At 37.9% G+C, this 18,095-nt stretch overlaps 1 protein-coding gene across 12 annotated transcripts in view; it reads right to left on the bottom strand.

Annotated features, from left to right (window-relative positions):
* The window catches only part of Lin28b (lin-28 homolog B), a 99,675-nt gene that overhangs the window by 75,795 nt on the left and 5,785 nt on the right, over window positions 1-18,095 (bottom strand). For 3 of the 12 annotated variants that reach the window (XM_031347615.1, XM_031347612.1, XM_031347616.1), the window contains exons 2-3: window positions 14,151-14,199; window positions 6,753-6,934 (exon numbers count right to left, since the gene is read on the bottom strand). In XM_031347615.1, the coding sequence (XP_031203475.1) occupies window positions 6,753-6,934; window positions 14,151-14,187 (219 nt within the window). In that variant the 5' untranslated portion in view covers window positions 14,188-14,199. Of the gene's footprint in view, window positions 1-6,752; window positions 6,935-7,803; window positions 8,099-9,489; window positions 9,629-10,346; window positions 10,391-14,150; window positions 14,968-16,060; window positions 16,379-18,095 lie in introns of those variants that run through there. The other 9 variants (XM_031347620.1, XM_031347617.1, XM_031347621.1 and 6 more) reach the window with 9 other exon arrangements.

Below are 18,095 nucleotides of genomic sequence, written 5' to 3'. Positions count from 1 at the left end.
AAGAGAGGCAGAGAGCAGAATCCTTCAGTATATCACCCAACAGTGAGTGCTGCACGTTTAGTGACTGGTAAAGACTATGGAATAGAAAAATTAAAGAACCACAATTTTTTTTAAGTGTCCTGGTTACTGTTCTATTGCTACGAATTGACATCATGACCAAAGCAGCCCTCATAAAAACAAAGCATTTAATTAGAGGCTTGCTGACAGTTCAGAGATTCAGTTCATTATCATCACGGCAGGCAGCAGGCAGCACACATGGAGCTGGAGCGATAGCTAAGAGGTAAGTCCTGTTCCCCAGACTAAGAGACAGAGAGACACTAGACTTGGCATGGGATTCTGAGACCTCCAAGCCCATCCCCAGTGATATACTTCCTCCAACAAGGCCACACCTCCTAATCCTTCCAAATCATACCACACCCAGGCATAAGCATTCAACTATCTTAGCCTATAGGGTCATTCCTATTCAAATCACCACACAGAGTACTTACTTTCTAAAAAGGAAATGCATGTCTGTAACAAGGACACAGCAATCTTCTTAATTCAGTATGAATAAGCCTAATAATAACCTGAGTCATGCTACTGAAGTAAGTCGCCAGTTTATGTTGCATAGGAAAAGATCATGTTAAGAGGAAGATCAGTAAAATGCATAACTGATCTCTCCTTTTCCAAGAACAAAAGCTCCTAATGTGATGGTAATTTTCAGGCAGATTGAAATTACCTAAGAAAAAAGTGAAAGGCAATATGGACCTTCTTAGACAAAGGATGCTGAAATATGTATATATAGTTTTATGTGAGACAGGCTAAAAGAACCTGACCAGTTGGGCAGTTAAGACAACACAGAGGTCAACAATTGGTCAGTCGAACCTCTTCAAAAGTGACTGTAAATGGGCGAAAGGGGACTCCCCAAAAAGAGGACCATGTTTCATATTATGAGGGAAGTGGTGGTTATAAAATTTGTCAAAACTCATCTAAGTGTGTGCATGTGTGTGTGCACGAGTGTTGTGAGGGAGGGATCCATAAATATATATAATGGTGAATATATAAATTGCAGTTCAAAAACAACGATGAAACAAAAAATAAAATTCATGACATAAGCTTTTGAAAAATAGTCCTCAAATAAAGATCAAAACTGTCATCTGGCATTGTTCACAAGCTTTAAATTATTTTTATACATACAATGTCAACTTCAATAGACTTAACTTGACCTCTCTAAAATAGGAGATTGCACCAACCCCATTTTAACTGTGTGATACTGAAGCTACCAGACAGGACTAGCCAAAAGACTAAAGCCCACCAAGTGACCCAAGACCCCAAACCCAGTGAATTTCCCTTACTGCGCCACACAATAAACAACATATGCTGGGCCCCTTTCACGTGTCAAACTATTAAGTATTTTGAGTCTACACGGTATTGCCATACAAAGTAGTACATTGGTGTCCCTACTTATAGTACACTTACAAATAACTTCCTCTCCAAAAGATTAATCAATTTACTTAACCAGAGTCTACACCATTCTATTAGTCTATGTTCTTGTCACACACAAAATTAAACAATTATTAACAGCATTATCAAAGTATATTGATTAAAACAGTATCTTTCCTTAGTTTACACTAAAGAATAAACATTATATATACCTGGAAAACAGGTAAACCCACACAGAACAACAAATTATTTAAAAAAAAATATATGCCAAGTTATTCCCAAGCCTCAGTTTGTACCCTGATACTTCCCACAGTTTATATATTTTTTATATAAGGTTTCATTATATTGCCTAGGCTAGGCCTGAACTTAGAAGTCCAAGCGATCCTCCTGCCTCGGCTTCTTGAACAGTTAGGACTATGGGTGTGTTATACACTAAACAATATTATTTATCATAAAACTATAAATAAAAGTTCGAGTTCACTATAATAAAAATTAAGCTATCAATATTATGCAACATATTTTATCAAATGTTAAAAAAAATATTCAATTTAAAAAAGACTAACCTGGGAGCTGGAGAGACTCTTCATGCCTTTGCCCCAGAGTACAGGGTTAACAGGCATGAGCCACTATGCTCTGGTAAACATTTTTCTTTTACCTACTACATTCATGCAATCCAAAAGCTCATAGGTAAGTGAGTGGCATTTTAGACACTACTAGATGAAGGAGGCTCTTATCTTCCTATTTTAAAACATTTATTGTCTTCATTGGTTCTGAGCTGCTGTTTTAAAATATGACTAAGAACTAACCCAGAGTGTATAATACTAAGGCCTGGGCCTCATGGCACTTCCCTAGGGTGGGAGGGTGGGTTAAAGTCAAACTCGGCTGGCTCCTCAGCTGTTACCTTACGCAATGCCAGCACCGTGGAAATGCTGCTAGTGGAGGGCCTGCATGTGAGGGCAACTCACGCATACAGGAAAGTTCTTGCACTTTCTCCTGATTTTGTAGTGAACCTAAAACTGCTCTTGAAGACAGAAATTTTTGTTTTCGGTTTTGTTTTGTTTTGTTTCTTTTTCAAGACAGGGTTTCTCTGTGTAGCCTTGGCTGTCCTAGAACTCAGAAATCCACCTGCCTCTGCCTCCCAAGTGCTGGGATTAAAGGCATGCACCACCACTGCCTGGCAAAGAAATTCTTAAACACAGTTAAGGGTAGTTCAGAGACTGACCTCCTGTTTGGCATGCACAAGTTCATTAAAAAAAAAGATGGGAGGTGGGAAAGTGGAAGTGGGCAGTGAGCAAGGGAGGGAAAACAAACAAACAAACAAAAAACTCAACCAAGAAATGCAGAAGCATGTTTTGAGTAGGAACTTAATTTATCTCTAAATTTAAAATGAGAATGACTAACAGCCTCTTTCTAAACATTTTAAGACTAGGCCAGGCGGTGGTGGCACACGCCTTTAATCCCAGCACTTGGGAGGCGGAGGCAGGCAGATTTCTGAGTTCGAGGTCAGCCTGGTCTACAGTGTGAGTTCCAGGACAGCCAGGCTACACAGAGAAACCCTGTCTCAAAAAAGCCACCCCCCGGCCCCCCCCCCAAAAAAAGAGAGAAAAGTATGTGTCATCATGCCAAGCTAAAATAATTTTTTTCAATTTTTAAATTTTTTTTTGTGTTTTCTGGCACACACACAGGGGCCAGAAGGGCGGAAGAAACTGAAGAAACTGTCAGATGCCCTGATGCTGGAGTTAAAGACGGGTTGTTAAGTTGTCCCTGTATGTGTACTGATAACTGAACTTTTCAAGAATAGCAAGTTCTTTTAACACATAACCACTCTGCAACAGTTTAATATTGAGATACTGTAGAAACTGAAAATATATAGAAATAAAATATTGACTAACAGCACAATACTAAATGTTTCCTTCATTTAAATAGTAGCTATTTAAGTAGTTACCTAATAGTTTTTAATAACACTTTAAATTTAGACTATAAGTTTTTTCTATTTGTCTGTTTTAGACAAGCTATAGCTCTATGTGATATTAAACTCTTGATGCTCCTAGAACTGGGATGTTAGGTGTGCATCCTACACTCAGCCATCATAACTTTACATTTTTTATTTCCATTACTGTTTGAGATGTTTTCTAAGATAAATAAAAAGAAACGTGAAATATATAAAACCTTTGTAATTCAGACATTTGTATTATTTGTGAAGACAAAAATACAAATTCTATAAAGGAAAATACCAGTAATTGCAAAGACCAGCGGGCCCCTGCAGCAGTCAGTGCTCTTACTGCTGAACCATCGCTCTAGCCCAGAAATTCTTTTTTTTAGGTTGGTTTATTTTGTATGTCTTTGCAAGGATGTCTGATCCTCTTGGGACTAGAATTACAGGCAATTTTTGAGAGGCCTGATGTAGGGACTCGTAACAGAACCCAGGTTCTCTGAAACAGACAAACAAAAAAACGACCTGAGCCATGTCTCCAGCTAAAAAAATATAAAAAGTTTATATTAAAAGTTTATATTAAAACTTATATTAACACAAGAATCCCAAACACACAAAGTATGAAACAGCGCCAGCGGGCAAGTATGCCACAGAGAGGCCTGTCACCCAGTATCTTAGCCTATATTAACGAAATGTACATATCTAATTATTTAAATAGCATGCAATTTTTCTAAAAATCTTCCATTGTATCTAACTTATATTAAATACTTATATTTCAGTCTGGAGAGATGGCTCAGGGTTAAGAGCACTGACTGCTCTTCCAGAGGTCCTGAGTTCAATTCCCAGCAAGCACATGGTGGCTCACAACCATCTGTAATGGGGTCTGATACCCTCTTCTGGTGTGTCTGAAGACAGCGACAGTAGACTCACAAAGATAAATAAATCTTAGGGGAAAAAAAGTGCTCAGAGCCGGTGGTAGAAGAGGCGCACACACATGCCTTTAATCCTAACACTCGGAAGGCAGAGGCACACAGATCTCTGTGACTTTCAGGACAGCTAGCTCTACACAGAGAAACCCTCGGAAAAAAAAAACAAAAACGAAACAAACAAACCCCCTAAATGCTTCGAATACTATGGCACATGTACTTTTGGATACAAACAAGACCAGTAAGAGGGTGTAATGGGAGAAGCACTTGCCCCTCAAGCCAACCAAGTACCTGAATTCAATACCTACGAGGTGAACTAGAACCAACTCCACAGAGTTGTCCTCTAATCTCCACAAGAGCTACTCAACACACACAACCATACACATTACCTCAGATACACAAAATAATACATTATGTTAAAAAGCCAACCTGGCATATACTTCACAAACACTGGTCTAGCTTAACATTTCAAATTTCTAATGTTTTAGACATATTCTTATATAGTACAGAAAAAAAACCCGACAGCATGTCTTGTAAAAAATGCTTATGCAGTAAAAATAATAGTTAAGTTAAAAGTGTTAACATGCTATAGACTAATTCTGAACCAAACCTGTTTGTACAGAGTTCACAGTCCCCTAAATACCTCACTTATAACTATCTAACTTTTACTTGGACTAGAATCAGCAAGAACTCTGCTTTCTTCAACGTAATAATTCACATTATGCTAATTTGTCAAATCTCAAATTTAGAAGTTAAGAGCCTTCATTTAATCACTGTTTTTTTACATGTGCAGAGAATAAGGGAAATGTTAAAAAGCAATGTTTATACTATAGAAACAGCAGTAGTAGTTATATGACATTTACCAGCAATGTATTTTTAATTCAGTGTACATAGGACTATTAATCTCATCTCTATTAAACAGTTTAAAGTGGATGCTTTAATAGGTCTAAACTAACACTGGTTAGTAAAATAGCTATTTCAATATATTTCTATCTTTCTAAAATATATCTTAGAAACACAAATATAAGGAAATTATTACAAGGTGTGATAAAACAAAGAAAAAAGATCTATTTTTTCATTTATCATCCATAAAACAAATTTATGACATCGTAAAGAACAATTTAACAACCTAAAAGGGTTCAAGGGAGAAGCAAGAGCCTGAAAAAAATTTAAAAAAGAAAAGAATACACCAGAATATGCAACGTAAACTTAGCAGGCTTTATCCAAGCACCTATTTACTATTGACATTGTTTCCTTTCACAGAGACTTATCCTTCCTCTGTGAACAGCCAGGAATGACAGCCAGGCCCTTAGGAAAGAAACCTGCAAAGCCCCCAGCTAGCAAGCGCCAGAGCACAGCAGATGAGCACAGACTGGTGTCCTATGTCCCTCCTGCTTACAGACGGAATTTGAAGTGACCTGCCTTGGGGAACAGGGTGTAAACCAACACAAGCAAGTCAGGATCACACTGTTTAGCAGAGAAACTTCAGGATTGCAGACATGGACCCATGCCAGTCAACATGCAACATAGAACTCACTCAGCTGCTCCTAACTTAGTAAAGCCAAAATAACCCTCTTCCCTCAGGAGCCTCCTCACACTGAGTGAGTCTGGGAACTCACTAGAGCATTTCTACTTTCTCTACTTGCAGACTGTAAGCTCTGCCTAACCCTGAAGCAGCCGGTTATTAGAAAGGGATTTATTGTCTCCTGGGGACAGTTTTTAAAATGGGAAACAATGACTGTCGTTTGGTATTTAAGTATTTTTAAAAACTATAACACAATACAAGCAACTGTAGAAATTTACCGTGTAACCAACTATCCGGTTTTAAACAGCCACGTTTGCCTGCATTTTTAAAAAAAATAAAAAATAAAATAAATTTGGTCTTTTAAAGAGACAGTATCCCTGAATCAATGACCTAAGAGGAAATAGTTCTTAATGGTTTGGCATTGCTTCAAGCCCCACTCTTCACTAATGACATTCTATTTCATTTCATTATAAAACCAAGTTATTTTTGCATAGGCCTGCTATAGACTATAGAACAGACAATGATAAACTAGTACAGGTGGTACTGTCATTAGAAGTATCCAAAATACAGGGTGCCTATACTTTCTCACAACAAGCAAACTGGCTGTTGAAACACTTTCAGGGATCCATTGCTTCCTGCACTTCCCATTCATTCACTATGCACAGGCAATGCAAGCCATAGTAAGGGGCACCTCTAGAACACAATTTCCTTGTTGAATGAAGGGAAGGTTTATTAAATAACATCAACTCGAGCAGAGTCAGTGAAGTACCAGACTTCATTTTCTATTTAGAAAAATATACCTTAAGAGGGAACAACTAAAACCTGGACAATCACCCGATTTAACTGAATATTTCAAAAGCACATTTTTCTATGTCTATTAACATAACTACATACCAACTCCCACACATGGAAACTGGTAAAAAGGGGATTAAAAAGTCTGGCTTACTTGGTGTACAAATACATCCACTGGGACATCCAAGGGGTTTCCCTCTCGACTTATCATGGAGATGAATCCGAATCCCATGCGCACGTTGAACCATTTACAGTGGCCAGTTCCATGCAGAACCTGGGATTCGTCCTCTGCCAGTCCAGGCAGTTTTTCTGGCTCTTCACCTTTGCTTGCCCCGCCTGCCATGGAAGGTGACAAAAGTCAGTTAGCCTGCATTTCTATATAGTGCTCATCCAAACAAAAATGTTTGCTCGTGAAAAGCAATGAAAGTTAAAAACAAAAGGTTGGCAAACATTTTCCTTCTTAAAAAAAAAGAAAGAAAAGAAAAAGAAAAAGAAAGAAAAGAAAAAGAAAAAGAAACAAAAAGGGTTAAAAGCCAAGCCAGGGAGGGGAAGCCACACTGCTGGATCGCTCACACCAGCTTCCACGTTTCAGTACAGCCGCACACTTTTTCATCTGGCCCCTTTCCTCAGTAACATTGTACAGTTACAGCTTCTGACACTTCAGCCACAGATTGCTGACCTAATACTATTCCAATTTACAAAGAGTAATTTTTCAGGGAGATTGGTTTTTCCAGAAAGCAGAAAGAAAAAAGAGAAATTCTGAGGATGGCTGGCTACTGGTTAATGCACGTGAGGCAGACGGGAATCCCGGGTTATTTGCAATGTGCATTCCCCTCCCCCTAACTTTCAATTAAAGTTAGGGTTAGAATGGGGGAGGGGGCAGGTGTATAAAAGTTTTCTTGAACTCACTAACTGAAACTACACATAATCACACACACACACACACACACACACACACAATTTAAACAATAGCCCCCTGAAAGCTTTCCAAGTTGTGAATCAGTGTGGGCGGTACAAAACATTTTGGAGATCCGTAACAATAGGTTTTGCTGAAGCCCCACGGCACTCTAAGTGGGTGGGGAGATAATGCCCAGTATTAGGGTAAAGGGGGACCGCAGAGAAGGGAGGAGAAACTGCGTGGTGGGAAGAAGCAGGAGAGAAAAGAAGAGAGGAATCACAGTAAAACAATAGAAAAGAAAATTAACCTTCGGCCATGTTGCCCCACCGGCCCTCAGCTTCAAACTCCAGAGATGCAAACTTTCCCTCTGGATCGGAGTGCTCTGCAGCCTCAGCCTGACATCTTGATTTTGTGCGATCACAAATTTAGTTCGCATGGTCTAATGTGCTTTCCTTCTTTTGATTTTTTTCTCTTCTCTCTCCGGTTTCTGGCCCCTGAGCACACGTGACTCTGTCAATTACATGCTTTCTTGCTACTAATTCACCTCGGATCCTTAAGGGGCTGGCAAGAGGAAGAGATAACCAATCGCCATTTCATCTGTGCTGACATCAAAATAATTTATGAATGAGCACGGAAAACTCAAACATGTTATCTTAAAGACAATCTGGGACGCTTCTTTATGATTAATCAGAATGCTGATTTTGTATTATTTAAACGAAGGGCCCTTGTGAATCGCTGGTTTAGAAAGGCAACAGTGTGCGTGCACAAGCCTTCCCTACACACACGCTTCTCTAATCTCATAGGGGGGAGCCATTTAAATAAAGCAACTAATGTTATGATTCCCCACATATGTACACCCATAGGGATTCTGCTGTTCCCACAACACCAAACCACCTTAGGGACATTAACATTTAATTTGTACAGGAAAATATGCAATTCCTAAGTCCAGATTTAAATTTAATTATATAACAATTAACTTCAGATATTGGTAACATAAACCTACCAAAAGGCAAAAGCACACCTAATTTCAACCTGATTTTTTTTTAATTTGAAATAAAATCCTGAAAAAAAAATCGCTACTAATTTTCTATCAAATAGTGTTGCTCATATCAGAACATTTTTGAGAGGTATAGAAGAAATTGTACTTCACAGGTTTCTCCGACATCTCTTTCCGGGGGAGGAGATGTGATTAATGACTTCCTAAATTACAGCCCAGTTTTCTAGCCTAACATAGAGTGAACCTCAATCAGTGGTGATTGTTCCCCAAGAGCAGGAGACTCAGCGCAGGGGGAAGGGGGGAGGGGGAGGGGGAGGGGAGCGGCACGAGGAGGTGAAGAGGGATGTAGGAGAGGAGACTGTAAAAGAAAAAGCCTCCCTCCACTGCTGGGGTCTGGAGAGAGGGCATGTGGGGAAAGGTAAATCCGCGTGATATTAACTGGATCCTGACATCTTAGGAGGGTTCTACAGCCAGCAAGCAGGTCGGTCAAATACTGGAGACTGTAATAACGCAACGGGCCCCTCCTTTCCCTTCCTGTTGGCCCTCTGCATCAAAACGCTGTTTGCTTTTCAAATTGTTTTTGTCGAGTTTGTAACAATACTAATCACCCTACCGAGTATTTCAGAAAGCACTATATATTAACGAGAAGTGCTTTGTTTCTTTAAAATAAATGGCCTGTTTTGAGACATTATAAGGCTTCCACCAGTCTTTCACTACCCCATCCCCCCATTTTCTTAAACAAGCAGTTTACAGAAAAACTGTAGATACCACTTCCCTTCTTCAAAGCTACCAGCTGACCCTCCCCCACCATGCCAGTACACCCCTCTCCCCATCTCTCTAGCCAGCCCACACAGTGGCTTCACACAAACTAAAATGTTGGGATTATGAAAAGTCCACACAGTACACCTATTAACACTCTTTCTCATGCTGAAAACCTAAGAATAATTGGCTCAGATCTGAAACTAATCAATGCATAAAGAAATAAATGATTTTCACCTGTTTGTGATAAATGATGTCAATCAAAACTGATCAATTGGGAAAGACTTTTTTTTTAAAAAAATATGTTTCTTTCTTTTGTTGTTCTCAGGAAGGAGGCAAGCTTTTATTTATTTTGAGAAGGATAACAATGTGCCAGCTGGTGGAGAGGAAAAAAAAAAACCTTAAAATCCAAGGGATTTTCCAAGAGTAACAAGTCCCACATTCTAAAGAAACTGTTTGTTAACCAAGCATTTACTAAACATTACCTTAATAGTAGAAATGTATTGCTAACCCACTTGTTATATTATACATTATAAACAATAAAAATTCTAAATATTATTTTTGTAATTTAAAAAAAAATACCTTTTAAAAATCTAATATCAAATAACCTGGAAGTGTATCCATGTAAATTGGGATAGTTTATGAGATATTTATGCAAAAGTCTCCAAAAGTTAACAGGCCTGTAAATTTTGGTTTATGGTGAATTACATTTTATCTACAAGTTTGTTTTTAGTTTATCAAAGTTTACTAGTAAGAATCAAACACACAGTAAATGGACTCTGGGTCCTTGCCTTCTTAAATCTAACAAATTTCAGATATACTTCAGTATGTGTAAAGTAGGAGTGCTACTGCTGAGCCGCACAGGATGGTACAGTCGTGGGATTCAGTTGTACCTGATTAGGGGCCTCCGGCATTCAAAGTATTAAGGTAGGGTTCACCAGGCTGGTCACTGGTGTCAGAGGTTATCAATTCACTCATTTCCTGAGAGGGACATCAAGCTTTCAAGTTATGTAGAAGGGTTTTTCCAGTTGGGAACCCTAAGAATATCTCTAAAATTCATTGACAAAGAATTTAAGGCACAAGCATTTACATACCTTGGGGGTGGGCATAAAGAGAGGGAAATGGAGGTGAAGGAAGGCTAGAAAGAAACAGGAAAAAAGGAAGTTGGAAAAAGAGGGAGAGTTGGAGACACAATCTCATCAACTCAAGGATATGGCACTGTCTTTTAAATAGATTCTGCCCCCTCCCCAAATCTTTTGAGCCTTTTTTATAAACTGACCATAAGCTCTTAAGGCTCAGAGTGCTTCTATCATATAAAATGGTTCTTATGAGTATCCTACAATGCTTTCCAATTTGTCACCTTCTGAAGTCTTCTGGGTTTAATTTTTTTCTCATTTCCTACTTGGTTTTAGTGCCAGAAAGACCCGAGTTTGACTAAAATGCATGTTTTAAGCCTTCAAAAGCCAAATGTTTCATAGCTTGATTTATCATAGCTCTTCCAAAATGTCTTTAAAATTAGCCCAAGTCCTACCCTGACTCAACTTAATACCGGAGGGAGGGGATGACAAACAATCTACCCCAAGTCCGCTGGATATGAGGCTTGGGTTTCCCATGTTTTTTAAATGTGGTCACGTTTTCTCAACTGAATTGCTCCACAACATTCTACAAGAACCCCGACCTTGCTCATCGTTAGAAGCTGTGTACAATTCTATTAAAGCAGAAAACAGTGTTTTGATTCTTGTGAAAACTATGAGGAGCTGAGGCACTGCTAAGACTAGACCGGGTCTCCTTCACTCAGCAGAGCTCTGCAGCTCTAGCTGTCTCAGCAGCTAGCACTTTCCTGTGCAGCCTCTACCCCCAGAGTCCCCAAGGCTCCAGGGCCCCAAGATCCCTGGGTCGGATTCTGAGGTTTGCATACCTGCCCTTTCCTTTCTTTACCTTTCTGTCTTCTGCCCCCTTACCCTCTACCCCTTACTCCACCATCTTCCCTCTAGAAATTCAGTCCTTCCACAGAAGGCTCTTGTCTTACTAAGGGACTTTTAAACATTTGTCATCTTGCTCTTCAAAACAAACAAAAGCTGCCCTTACCTTCGCCACTAGGACAAAACATCAGCCCCGACCTAGACCTTTTTTACTGAATTTAAACGTGTCTCATATATAATTTGATCTCGTTTACCTCTGAGATTCCAGAATGTTCTAAATCTAAGCAAGGCGACTCCGGAGAGACTCAGAAAGTGACTGCCCCTGCCCCCACCGGCCATGCTTAAAATTAGCAAGCTGCGAGCCTGCAGTTGGGAGGCTGGCTAGTAGCTAATACATCAGCAGCGCTTTTCTCTGAAGGATCTAGAAAGCGGAGGGTGGGAGTTGGGGACCCCGTCGGTTCCCGCATGATCGTAGGCAAAGGCTATCGACCCGCGTCGGGTGGGGGGAAACCAACCCGACTCCAGCCACTCCCTGTGTTCCAGTGAAGTGTTCCACGAGGGATTAAAAGAGAGAGTCATAGGGAACGAAACCCCAGCTGAGCATGGTAGCAAAGTACCAGAAAATGAGGGCGTTTTGGTTTTGTCTGCAAAACCAAAATTCCGGACTCCTTCAGATTTTTTTTTTTTAAAACCGGGAGACAAAAAAAAAAAATGCCCTGACTTCAAGTAATTTTTCTTCTTGAGAAAAATTCAGTTGTCAAAAATCTCTTTAAAACATTTTTTTAGATGCCTTCTAAATTATATTGTTTGGAGACTAGTGTGAAAACAGAGGAACTTATTATCATAAATCTAAAGCTTTTCATTTAAATCACTTTTACATTTCAAAACCAAGCTATGTGTAACTGGTCTTTGGTCAGGTACTCTTGCAGTAAAACAAAACTTGGAAGAACAGACTTCATAAACGAGGCATTATTTTAAAGCCACTATTTGTAAAATGCTATTTTGAAAATCTAGCAAAATTCCACTACAATAGCATTTCTCTTGCAATAAAAGGAAATAAAAATTCAGTATTACTTTTCTCATATACTTTCTAAAGCTATGTCCAATAAATACTTTTGTAAACTATTATAGTTAAAATGGTAACTTTGTAAACAATCATCCAGTAGCAAATAAGCTTCACATAACTATCCAGAATAGCACAAAAGAACTTAAATTTGAAAAAACTATAGGCATTATTTCTCACTTGTATTACTTGTACATGTATGCTACATAATTCAAGGATTATTTTACAGTAGAAATACCTGAATCTATAAAATGAAAAACACAATGTACACATATTTATTCTCCTTCCCCTAAAATCATTTACAGGTTAATTATTTAAAAGTTCATCTCATAGAAACAAATAATCAGATGAAAAGACTATGCTCTACCTGTTAGGATTATTTCAATATTTACTCTGAAGAGTTTACTGATCAAAACAGAAATATGAAGCTGGAAAAAGGTGGAGAGTAGAAAGATGAAAGGCCTGGAAACAAACCCTGGGAAATAATCATCTAGCTCAAATCTGTAGGCTGGGGCTCCAGCCCCACCTCCATGCTAGCTGACAGTCTGGTTCCTAACTGAATGGCTCGGGCTTCAGTTTCCTCAAGAGGGCATGAAGCTAGCTAGGGTCCCATTGATAGTCAGAGCCTTTCTGTTTAATGCTCAGACTGCAGAAACAACCTCCCTTGGGAAATGGGACCTCTTCTCCAACTTCCTTTTCCTCAAGAAAAAAACAGAAAAAGAAACTTTATTGCAGTCATTTAATACACTGATGTTAACATCTTTTCCAAACAAACAAAAACGCCTAAAAAGGCCAATTTACCTCCAGAAAAACTCTACAATCAACAGTAAGAAAGTAAGAGATATATTAATATCTGTAGCAACTTTTAGCAGTGAAACTCACTAGACAGACTATCATTAACATATTAAGTTCAATTCCACAAAAACAGTGCTTGCCAAAAGGCAGCATTGACTATGGCTTCTCCACTAAAATATCTGATCCTTACTCTGGCTACACAATCCTTATTAGTAAATTTAATATTGAAATATTATTTCATTATAAATCACTATAATTTTGTGGCTCACAACTCTTACGGAGTGCTTTCAAAGGTACACTAATCTACAACTCAGTCAGAGCCAGGTGTGGAGGCACACACATTTAATTCCAGAACTCAAAGCAGAGCCTGGCATATTTTTATGAGTTCCAGGTCAGACTGGTTTACATGGCAAGTTTCAGGCCAGGCAGCGCCACATAGTGAGACCCTCTCTCAAAAACAAGACAAGAAAAACAAGCCAACTAATCTCAGACAGGTTTTTAACTCATTAGGGCAACTACTGAAGAAAATCAATAATATAAATAATAAAATCCCATGTCTGAAGTCTAGATTTAACTTCAAGCAACTCCATTTTACAGTAGGATGATGAGCAGATTTTAGTGACTACAGTGAAGAGCGATATAAATGACACAGGCCGCATTAATGAAATGAAACGTCTTCAAAAGTCCACTTTACATACAGTGAATTATTTGAAAACACTAGTGTATCTGTACTTTAATTCAATAGATATTTGTTAGGGCCTACTGGGAGTCACAGAAATGAATAAGCAATGGATTTGTCTCCATGAATGCTTAAGTATGTTATCTGTCCTGGAAAAGTTATGGAAAAGAAAATCACAGAACCAAACACTATCAAACAGAAGGTCAGGGTACGTAGAACACGCCCCCCACACAACTGTGGTGGGAAAGCGGTTTATAGAGGAGATGTTCTGGATGGAGAATACTAGGAAGCAATGCCATTGCGATTTTCCCCATGGGGAAAAACCAAAATGGACGAATCCTTAGGGATAGAGTCCCTAAGTCCTCTCATATGCCTCTACTGATCACTCAAGGCACTAACTAGGTTAAGTAAAACATTTAATTTAAAAAAACAGACTAACCTGGGGCTGATGAACCCTGGTTGAATGACCTCATCATCTTCTGAAGAACCTAAAATCAGAGAGTTCAAGTCAGTGCTACGGCAGTCGCCTATTTAATGTCTGCTTCTTCAACTTAAGGCATTAGAAATAACAGACGCCCATATTGAAACTCTGTGAGTCACCTACAAACTGGACAGTACAGAATCACCTCGACGAGCTGGTAGCCATTTGCCGTAAACTTATCTGTCACTTCTATCAAGGGACACTGGCTTAAAAAAAATAAAACAAGAGCACACAGATGTGGTAATCACAATTTAATAATGTAGCTTTAAATATCTTGTTTGTGTTTGGCTTTTTTGAGACAAAATTTCTCTGTGTAATAGGCCTGGTCATCCTGAAACTCTCCTTGTAGACCAGGCTGGCTTCTAACCCACAGAGAACCACATGCTTCGGGGATTAAAGGTGTGAGCCACCACATCTGGCTAAATTTTTAATACTGAATTTTATACTTTAATTAAAGGATCTCAATTTTTTCACTTAAAAATCTAGCTAACCTACAATACCATGCTTCTTGATAAAATTGACTATATAGTCAGATATATTTTAGAAGATGAATCATAAGAAATGAATCATGTTCCTGAGAAACTAATTAAAACCCTATACCACTGACTAATAGATCTGCTGCATTCCAACACTTGGTTTTTCTAATTTTTTGAGACAGAGCCTTAACTATGTAGACCAGGCTAGCATCAGACAGCAATCCTTTTGCCTCAATCTCTCAAATCCTAGGATTACAAGTGAATCCTGGGATTACAGATGTGACTCACTGTGCCTGTCTTCAAAGCAGAAGAGGCTCACTATGTAGCACTTGCTGTCCTAAAACTCACTATAGAGAACAGGCTGAGCTTGCACTCAGAAATCTGCCTGCCTCTGGAGTACTGGGTACCACAAATATACAATTTCAAATACTTTTTAAAGATAAAATTACTTGAATAGTAATATATTTAATTAATTAATAATTAATTAGTTATATTTAAAGACATCAAATACCTATTAAGTCAAATTTTAAGAGAAAAATCGAAGTATTAAATCAGATGTGGTGGCACACACTTTTAATCCCAGTACTTGGGAAGCAGAGTCAGGCAGATCTGAATTTGCGGTCAGCCTGGTCTACAGAACAAGTTCCAAGACAGCCAGGGCTACACAGAGAAGCCCTGTCTTGAAAAAAATGTTTGTCTTTCCTTACCTAAGTTTTAAATTCTGTATCTACTACATAAATTCACACACACACACACACACACACACACACACACACACACACACAAACACACACATGCATGCACGCACAGGACATAGACAGTCATGAACCGTGATTTCAAGGGCAGCCTTGAACAAGACCCCATTCACTTTATTTTCTATTTCTGTGTGTCTGCATGTAGATGTGCATACCCGCATACAGTATCTTGAAGTGGCAAGAGAGGGTGTCAGAGTCCCCTGGAGGTGGACTTACAGGCAGTCATAAACTGCCAGACATATTAGACCCTATTAAAGAGACAGAGACACAGAGAGCTAGAGACTGTGTAAATTCAAGGCCAGCCTGGTCTACACAGCCAGCTCCAGGCCAGTCAAGACTACATAAGAAGACCCAGTCTCAAAAGCAAACAAACAAAAATTCTTAATTATGAAGAGAGAATCCAGAGTTCAAAGTAACCACGAAGGAAAAAAGAAACCAAGCAACTTGAATAATACTTGGATTTTTCATTATGTAAACTCATAAGAAATTTTGGATTATAAAATTTATATAGTTTATATTATAAAGTTCATTCTTCCATTAGGAAATAAAATTATTACATAAAATTTACATATGTGACTAATGCGTGGATCTTGTTTGTTTTGCTGTACTAAAACCAGAACATTGCGTAAGGCATTACCTCCAAGCTAAATGCTCACAGAAGGTAACCTGACTTCAATTTTTCTTTCTATTTCTTTTTCTTTCCTTCTGTTTTTGAGGACAGGGTACCACTCTGTAGATCATCCTAGCTATCTTCGTGACTCAGTGTGCTGGAATTACAAATATGTCATAAGGTTTTTCCAAATTAAGAGTTAGTAGACAGAATGAAGTTTAAAAATGGACTACAATCAATCCATGTACTGTTCACTGAATGACTACAGTTCAAATTTGATAGGTAAATGTTATGTGCAATTCATTAAAAACTAAACATTCATATTTTTTACATTTTCAAAAGAAAAGTTACTTAAATGCATATGTACAATAGTTGTACAAAAATAGCTACTTATATTTCACATATGGGTGTTTTTTTTTAATATCTGACTTTTCTAAAATACTTCAGGAAGTATTTCCTAAAATACTTTGAGGAGCATAACAGCTCATCAACTTTTATTAAAATTGAACTAAAGTCTTAGATTACATTTCTCTGCCATTTCACTAGATTTAGATCTCCACTTGAAGCTCTTCTATGTACTTCTTACTGAGTAAGATGCCTTCTAGCACAGAACACTGGTTTGTAACTTCCTGGAACGGGCTCATGGAAAGATGCTCTCTCCCAACTTTCCTGGGCCCTGTGGCAGCACAGACTGTAAGATACTTAGCTCATTATAACTCATCCTGCAGTCGTTAATTTGCTTTGGTTGGTGGTTTTTGATTGGTTGGTTGGTTGGTGTTTGTCTGTTTTGAGGATTTGTTTGTTTATTTGAGACAGTTTCTCTGGTGTAGTCCTAGATGTCCTGGAACTTTTTCTGTAGATCAGGCTGGCCACAAACTCAGAAGTGCCTCCCAAGTGCTAAGATTAAAGGCATGTGCCACCATCACCTGGTTTTGATATGTAGTTTGAAAAAGTAATTCCTATAGCAGTGTCTAGGGTGGCTTTTATGACAAGGGAAAAAAAAAAAGACTTCACCAAAAAGAGAAAAAAATGTTCATGAAAAAGTGAGTTGAGTGAGTATTGAACCTATAAAATTCATATATAACTTCAATTTTAGTTTGTTTTAAATATACAGGGGCTGAGAATATTAGCTTAGATGGTAGACTTTGCCTAGCAGGCATGAGTTACTGGGCTCAATATGTGCAGACACAGACAAACATACAGACACATACATGTACACACACATGCATCACTTCTGCTTTAAAACTACCTTACTTACAATCACTCTGCATTACAAACATTCCCAAACTTTATGTTCCTCATTAAAATACATAAAAATATTGTTATATGATGATAAAATCCACTACATTAACTAACTGCATAGGAAAATGACTCTTGCTTTGAATTAATTAATTCAAATACTAACAAACTGTTAAGCCCACAAAACTGAGTGATAAACTTAAAAAAAAATACAAGTATAAAACATATTACTCTGAATTTTGTTTCTTGTTAACTTTTATTCCTAACCTAATTAAATTAATCTAATTAAAGGGAAGCTAGCTTTATGTCCACAAAAAGCGATTTAGCAACCAAGAATAATGTTAACCATAGAAAGATTACTCCACAATTCCCCAACCTTTTAAATGATATTAGATATTTTTAATTATTGGTACTGACTAAACTGATATAAAGATATTAACAGTAAATATTCAACCTACAGCTTAGAGCAAAAAGTAGTCTATTTTACTATATCAAATAGATTTCTACAAAGCAAAATAGGCAACAATGATTTTTCTTAAAATAGCTCAGAAAACATTTTTAAACAAGACCAGTAAAAATCATTTAGCAAGCATGTAACACCAGAGAAAAATCTAAAGCACAATATTTACTGACAATAACTTAAAATGCAACATTCACATACAAAATATTAAATGTAAAATTGAAGAATTTTATCAAAATGTATTCCAATCAAAATATTCTTAGGCTATACTTTTAAAAATGTTTAACAGTAGTTAAAAATCATACTTTAATAATTTGTTTCTTTTGGGTTTTTTTTTGTTTTTTTGTTTTGTTTTGTTTTTTT

The sequence above is a fragment of the Mastomys coucha genome, unplaced genomic scaffold, assembly GCF_008632895.1.
Source record: "Mastomys coucha isolate ucsf_1 unplaced genomic scaffold, UCSF_Mcou_1 pScaffold3, whole genome shotgun sequence".
NCBI classification, from domain to species: Eukaryota; Metazoa; Chordata; class Mammalia; order Rodentia; family Muridae; genus Mastomys; species Mastomys coucha.
The sequence above is the reverse complement of the archived record's forward strand: the minus strand, read 5'-3'. Positions and strand labels throughout refer to the sequence as shown.